General features: G+C 46.9%; 3 protein-coding genes across 3 annotated transcripts; 1 reads left to right on the top strand and 2 right to left on the bottom strand.

Moving 5' to 3' along the window:
* Positions 1-65: 65 nt before the first annotated feature.
* LOC6615752 lies at positions 66-4591 on the bottom strand. The gene is given in 10 exon segments (XM_002040087.2): positions 66-603; positions 719-801; positions 869-1000; positions 1133-1363; positions 1365-1444; positions 1447-1475; positions 3485-3622; positions 3676-3748; positions 3806-4263; positions 4323-4591. Coding segments are annotated over 10 exon segments (1581 nt in total). The 3' UTR covers positions 66-515.
* Positions 2422-3343, top strand: LOC6615753 (protein lethal(2)essential for life). The gene is made up of 3 exons (XM_002040088.2): positions 2422-2515; positions 2609-2996; positions 3057-3343. Exons 2-3 carry the CDS (start codon positions 2609-2611, stop codon positions 3230-3232), a joined length of 564 nt encoding a protein of 187 aa, XP_002040124.1. The 5' UTR covers positions 2422-2515; the 3' UTR covers positions 3233-3343.
* Positions 4592-5014: 423 nt separating the features above from the next.
* Positions 5015-6354, bottom strand: LOC6615751 (amine sulfotransferase). The gene is made up of 3 exons (XM_002040086.2): positions 5940-6354; positions 5345-5875; positions 5015-5285 (listed from the first exon to the last, which is right to left on the bottom strand). Exons 1-3 carry the CDS (start codon positions 6272-6274, stop codon positions 5135-5137), a joined length of 1017 nt encoding a protein of 338 aa, XP_002040122.1. The 5' UTR covers positions 6275-6354; the 3' UTR covers positions 5015-5134.
* Between the last annotated feature and the right edge of the window lie 1000 nt (positions 6355-7354).

Here is a 7354-nt window from a genome sequence, read left to right as displayed (position 1 = left end):
TGGTGGTTACTGCACTGAAAGAGAGACCATTTCTATACCTTAGAAGAAAAAACAAAAGTGTGCACTTTAGTCTCGAATAAATTTATTAAAAAAGTGCTAGGAACGTATAAATATAAATATTATTCGATTTAACATCTTATGGTTTCTTTTAATGTAACTTGAAAACGTGCAGAACTAGTCGCTTCGGTTTCACTGTGGCCCTGCCACAAGCCGTCGTGAATTGGAAAGCCTGTATTGATTTTCCAACAGCAGCGCGAAAACAGTGCGTGCGAAAAGTAACGCGACACTTGGTACTTTTTACTCAGCGCGAGGTGCGATAACAACGGGGGAGACTAGCTCATCTCCACTAGAGTATTTTGGAGGCTGAGCAGGAGGCTCCAAGTGGGTATCCTCCTGGAATAATTTTCGTTTGGCCTGCGGAGGCGTTTGGTCGGCAGTCAGTGTGTTTGACGTCACAGCGAGCTGTGTTGTTTGTGAGGGGGCGTGGCGGGGGCAAAGTCCGGAGCGGCTTCATCCTACGCCCCCCAATCCCAGTTCGGCTGGGTCCAAATATAACCGGTGTCCGTCATCGAGCAGTAGGCATTGTAGTAGCGTCCCGGCGAGCTGGGAAATGCGAAAGTAATTGCATAAAACCGAATCGGGGGAAGGAAAGCTAATTCGGTTTCGGTTTCCCCCGTGGCATTGCATTCCGGGCACTCGGCCGGAAACGGAAACTCACCGGCAGTAGGAGAATTGGGGGCACTTGCAGCGGAAGAGGCTCTGGAACTCCTCCTTGCACACCTCGTTCCACCAGCAGGTGCGCTAGAATGCATTGGAAACGAAAGGGTTAGCTCGCTGCCACTATGTACCACCTGTTATCAATAGGCACCTCGGTCATGTAGCCGTGGACACTCTGATCCGAGTAGCTTCGCTTCGAGAGATGCGCCTGCACGGGGCAGAAGAGCAGCGTCACCACCAGAAGCAACAGTCGTGACGTCACGGGCAGCGAGTGGGGGGCGCACTGTAATGCACAGGAGAAAGTGAAACCCAATCAGACATATAACCCTAAGTTGCCCCCGAAAGCACTAAAGTTCAACTACTTTCCACTGCACACTCGTGAACACCTTTATTTTTGTTTATTTTTGGAGCTCACCATCATATAGCTTCCTCTGTTGTCGTCTTGACTTATCCTCCGCTCCCGAAGTACAGTGAACACTTCACGTGCCGCACGTCCTGCGATGAATGTCGCCTGTTTTCCGTTTTTGGCATCCCTTTGGGGCGGTGGCGTCGTCATCTCGGCATCTCGGCTGCCTTGCATAAGCATAAGTATTGACCCCGTTCGCCCTCGGCTTTCAGCTTTCACTACTTTCACACGCACACACACACAGCCAACGAGTGCATTCACTGCTGCACTGGTGTTGGTGTGCTTTTGGCCCATTTCGAAGGGTGATTGCCTCACTGTTTGGCTCTGCTGGGTACACAATCCAATACAGGGCCTGTTAAGAACGAGAGATATGAATGAGGTGTGATGAAAATGTACCACAACCCTTTTAGCAACCCTTTAACAACAAATCAAAAGAAGATATTTGTATCCAACGAACTGAACTCTCACTTGTTTCTCAAATTAAATCTGAACACTAGAGGGCGGCACTTTATTTTTCATATATTGATGCGATGATACATTTTAAGAAGTAAAATTTGATGATTGATGCGGTACTAATTCAACCAAATTGCTGAAAACATTTTCAAAACAATGCTTGAAAATTCCTTTGTTTTCAGCGACGTCATCTCTTTCGTCTGATAGAAAACGCACGCGACATGACTCAGCAGAGGAAAAGCGAGAAATAAGCAAAAGTGGCAGATGCTTAAAATAGTTCATAAAGTCATTTAGTGGCCAAAGTATTTTCATATAAGCCGCATCAAATCAACACTCTCAACAGGTAGAAAATTATGAAAATTCCTATATATCTAAAGAGAAAAGGGGGCGTAAAAGTGTCGAGAAATTCTTCTGGCATTTTCCAGAAAACATTTTGCACTTTGGATTTTCGCTTTTCAAAAAAGTATTATACAGAATAGAATTTGCATACAAACTGTGGGAATTTGTGTAGGTTTGCTTTTTATTACTGTGTGTTTCTTCTGGAACAAACAATCGAAAACACTATCAGTTGAACTCCGAAAAAGGCCTGTCTGCGCAGTGACTAATAGAATCTTCTTTGGGTCACCATCATCATAATCGCAGCCGTCTGAGTCTCCAAATCCCACGACTCCCACGGTAACAAACAAAACAGGCTGAAATCGCTCGCAGATTCGCACCGAAGATATGTGTTTGGCATATATAAGTTCAGAATGTTCTCTAGAATGACGCTCGTTTAAATTTAGATGGGAAATAAATTTTCATATTTTTAGCCCGTGGGGGAAGATGTAAACAATCTGTTGAGGGTATAAAATCGTGTGAGTGCTCGAGGAGCTCCATCAAAATCGCAGCAGCCGCGAATCGAAGCAGACGCGTTTATCCAAGTGAATTGAATCTAAAAAGGTACGAGGAAGGACCGAGCCAACGCGGAATTTATTGTGCAGTGAAGAAGTGAAGTGATTGGCTCATTATCGTCTCGTTTCTTGATCAAAGCAGATGTCCGTAGTGCCACTGATGTTCCGTGACTGGTGGGATGAGCTCGACTTTCCAATGCGCACCTCGCGCCTCTTGGACCAGCACTTCGGTCAGGGACTGAAGAGGGATGACCTCATGTCCTCCGTGTGGAACTCCCGCCCCACAGTGCTGCGATCGGGATATCTGCGCCCCTGGCACACGAACAGCCTGCAGAAGCAGGAGTCCGGATCCACCCTCAACATCGACAGCGAGAAGTTCGAGGTCATCCTGGACGTGCAGCAGTTCTCGCCATCCGAGATCACCGTCAAGGTGGCCGACAAGTTCGTCATCGTGGAGGGAAAGCACGAGGAGAAGCAGGACGAGCACGGATATGTCTCCCGCCAGTTCTCCAGACGCTACCAACTGCCAAGTGAGTCCGAATTCCTTCAACAATAGGAAGTATGCTCAACGTGTATGATCCTTCCCCTAGGTGATGTCAATCCCGACACGGTCACATCCTCCCTCTCCTCCGATGGCCTGCTGACCATCAAGGCGCCCATGAAGGCGCTGCCTCCTCCGCAGACTGAACGCCTTGTGCAGATCACACAGACTGGTCCCTCTTCCAAGGAGGACAACGCCAAGAAGGTGGAGACCTCCACCGCCTAGGACTCAATCCTTTTGTACCGCCTTCAGTGTTAGTTAGTTTATGTCTACGTGTGCCTTATATATTGGACTCTACATATTTTATATCAATTAAAACGAATATTTAGATAAACATTTGAGGAACAAGGTGTTTGGTAGGTCAAACGGCTTGATCTTGCTTTATTTGCTCTCTCTCGTTATCTGTTATCTACTTCTGAGCTAAGCCAAAACAGCTATACAATACATTATCTTTATTATTATCGATATGTATCTTACGGATCTTTCAAGAGCAGTAGTTCGTCCATAGTCACTCCGTTCTTCGCAAGAACCTCTTGTATGCGGACATTGGCCTTCTCAATTTGTTCGGGTTTCAATTCGTCCTTGTAGCCATTGACATCACCACGTCTCACAAATCTAGAGGATTACAAGTGAATGGTTTTTCGGAAAACTATGGGACATTCTCTTACGGGTAAACTTCTTTACCAGCATTTTCGTGATGCACTTGGGCCAACTCCCACAGATGATTCGTGGTGGGATTTTCTGAAAAGAAAATTCATTTAGATCAATGAGATCATTGTTTCCGCATAGGCTTCCAACTCTTCATTTCTGAGAAGGACAAATGCTTTAGCAGTTTCTCCATTTGCTGATCGTTGATGGGTTTATTCAGAAATCTGGAGACATCGGTGATCACTCCTCGCAGATCTTTCTTCATCATTTCAAAGCTGGTATAAAAGACCCAAGGCTCGTTCCTCAGTTGGTAGAACTCATGGGCGTGTTCAATGAACTCCGTGGGGAAATCATCAGAGGCCAACCACTCATCGAAGTACTGGTGCAATGATTTCCCGTAATTGGAACCAAAAGATACTCCGTGATAATATCGAGAGACATAGGAGTCCAGGGGGCTACGGGACACATAGATCACTTTGTTGTTTCCCTCCCAAAGCTTTGAGGGGAGGAGGGCAAGCGGAAGGTGGGACTTTATCAGTCGCGGGGACTTCAGTTCCTCGATAGGCCCGAACGAGCGGTTCAGGTCCTGAAAAACGGAGTAACCGAACCTGGAAGACGTGGAGGTGTAAGTATATACATGTAAGCCCACGAATACGGATACACCCACTCGAGAAAGGGAGTTCGCAGCTCCTGGTCCTTGGCCAACGCCCCCTCGAAATCGCAGTTGTTGAGCAGCAACCAGAGCAGTTCCTGCATCCAAGTGGTTCCGCATTTCGGTAGTGTTACTATCCAGACATCTTCATCTCTGAGCTTCATATCGTGCACCAAGCGAAGAAAGTTCTCCGAATCTTTTCTATACAGTAGCTTTCGATTGCCCCAGTCCTTATCGATGAGGTTCGTGGGAAAGCTCCGCGGCCTGACCTGAACCCGTTCCATGGCGACAGCCTACTGAGCTTTTGTGGGGAATGAAGTAGACTATATCACTGGTTGGGTAACTATTTAAGAGAAAGACCTGCTGGCCTCGCTCAGTTCTCTCTTCTCACTCCGATGATAAGATTGCACTGTAGTTAATGGGACGCATCTTTAATTTCGGTTGATAAAAGCCATGAAAACAAGCCCAGCCATGATATAGATGTACTTCTTTCCATAAAGTAGGTCAGATGAGCGGAAAGCTTCGCATTATTTTATCAAAGAAAGAAGCTTTGCGATCGAAGAGATATAAACATAAATTGTATTTATAATGTTACTTGTTTATTAGAGTAGCTGCTGGTAATGATAATGAGCCACTTAATGCGGTCACAGTAGATAATGGAGTGCCAAGCACAGGAACGTAAACAATTCGCTCATAAAATAATTAAGTTACATACAGTATAACGAAGCAATTATTTATTTAACATATATGTACGTATATCATCACAGCTTACAGACTATTAACGAAGATTATCCAAGAAACACATTAGTGAAAACAATTAGTCGGAGTTACGCGGACGCAAATTTGCTGTAGTTGGCAAAGTCATCCATGTTCAATTTGAAATCCCGCAGATTGTTGTCCGACCAAAGATCGAATTCCCGGATGATGTCGGCGGTGAGCTCATCCTTGTGGCTGCCCACGACTCCGCGGCGAACGAACCTGCGGGGATATTAGGATGTTTAGCCTGCTCCTGGAGAGCATATGATCCAAGGACCTACCTGAACTCCTCCACCTCCCTGCCGGCAGCCGCCTTCATGCTCTCGAACTCCTTGACGTGGTTGCAGGCGGGATTGTCGCGCATGCTCTCGAAGGAGAGGTGTCGCTGCATCTGCTGCATCTGCTCCTGGCTGACACTGCGCTCCAGGAACTGGGCCACCTCACAGATAACCTGGCCCAGCTGGCCCTTCATCCGCTCGTAGCTGGTGAAGAAGATGTTGGGCTCGTGGCGCAGCTGCCAAAAGTCCAGGATGTGCGGCCAGCAGGGCGTGAAGTTCACATAGCCGTCGATGAAGGAGTGCATGAAGTCCGACTTGGTGCCCTGGTAGCCCACCATTCCGCGCCAGTGGTGGAAGTAAGAGATGGCCGCGTCCTTCGGGTTGCGGTACACATAGATGATCTTGGGCCTCTTGCTCCAGATCTGCCTCGGCAGCATCCAGGCGGGCAGATGGGACTTGATCAGGCGCGGCGACGGCAGGGCATTCGCTGCGGCGATGGTGTCGTGTGGCACGTTGGGAACCACGCCATTGAATCTGGAGAGGATTGTTGGTTGATTAGTACCCTTCACTAAGCTATGCTGATGGCTTGGGAACGCACTCAAGGAAGGGCGATCGATGAGTGAGATCCACGCTCTTGGCCGTCTCAAAATCACACTCGTTGATCACCAGCCAGGCCAGCTCCTGCATCCAGGTGGTGCCGCACTTCGGCAGCGTGACAATCCACACGTCGTCCTCCCGCACCTCGAAGTCGTACACCCGATCCAGGACCGGCTGGAAGGTGTCCGCCAGGCGGCAGAAGCGCTGCTCCCAGTTCCCGACCACCGGCACCGACGGCTTGCTGCTGGCGAAGATCGAGGAGTAGCCGCCACTGATGGCCAGCTTGTCGATCTGCTCGAAGGGCACGCTCTTGGCAAAGAAGCTCGACTGGGGCATCTTCGATATAGGGTGGGTATGTGCTCAAGTGAACTATTGATCGAACTGATCGGCTCGGCAGTTGAAACCGCATTAAACGCTGCTTGAGAAACACCCATGGATCGGCAGCAGAATCTCGGCTCTTTCCTCAACTTGGAGATGGCAGCGTGACACGATCGTTAAGGAAGGGACCTCAAATCGGAAGCCATTAAAACATAGTTATATTAATATAACATATTTAGGCTCTTAGTTTAGCATTTTGCGAAATAGCCTTAGATATGGTTACCAAATAATTTGTCAAACCCAAATTCCAATTGTTCAAAAGCACTTGTATGAGTCTTGGCCCCGATATCACGCATTCATCGCCAAAACGCCAAGCGGCATTATGCAATTAACACGTAACCGGACTCGTTTTTTACTCATATGCGACACGATTTTGGGCTGCATGAATCGATGGTGCTGTAAGATTGAATGACGGAAAGACTTTCTTTGTCCGAAACGTCCGAAAGAAAGTTTTCGGGCTGGAACCGCTCTCATTGTTTACCTTTCGATCGCGGCGGCCAGGTGAAATTAAGAAGACGCTTTTGGGCAGCCGTCGAGTTGGAAGAATGCCAGCCATTAGCTGCGGATAACAGGTTGTTTGCATTCACAGAGGGTGGGGCTCGCACCAAATGAATAGATCATTATTATTGACGGAGTGAATGAAATACTAATGGAGCTGTTCGGCAGTTATAGAATTGGTCTTGAATTGGTCTAGAACGGGCCAAATTGGCCAACAACCTTGACCCGATAATACCCGATGATTTGAGCGCTTTCTTGATCGTCGGCTTTTGTAGATAATTTTCATTTTGCTGGATTTTTATTTGTATTATTTGCGTTTTGCTTTGTTTCTTGTTTGTGTTTGTTTTTGCTTTTTGTTGTGTTTGGTTTTACAATAAATTTGACTAAATCTTAACATTTATAATCCTTAACCTGCAAGGAGCAAACAGATGTAGTAACAAATATACATAGTTGTATGTAAAGATTTATCATTTTTGTGTTGTGAAACATGTAGTAGTACCGTATCTATAAATATTATATGTATACATATATTCTTCATAA

The sequence above is a fragment of the Drosophila sechellia genome, chromosome 2R (assembly GCF_004382195.2).
Source record: "Drosophila sechellia strain sech25 chromosome 2R, ASM438219v1, whole genome shotgun sequence".
Lineage (NCBI taxonomy): Eukaryota > Metazoa > Arthropoda > Insecta > Diptera > Drosophilidae > Drosophila > Drosophila sechellia.
This window is presented reverse-complemented; position numbering and strand designations above follow the sequence as displayed.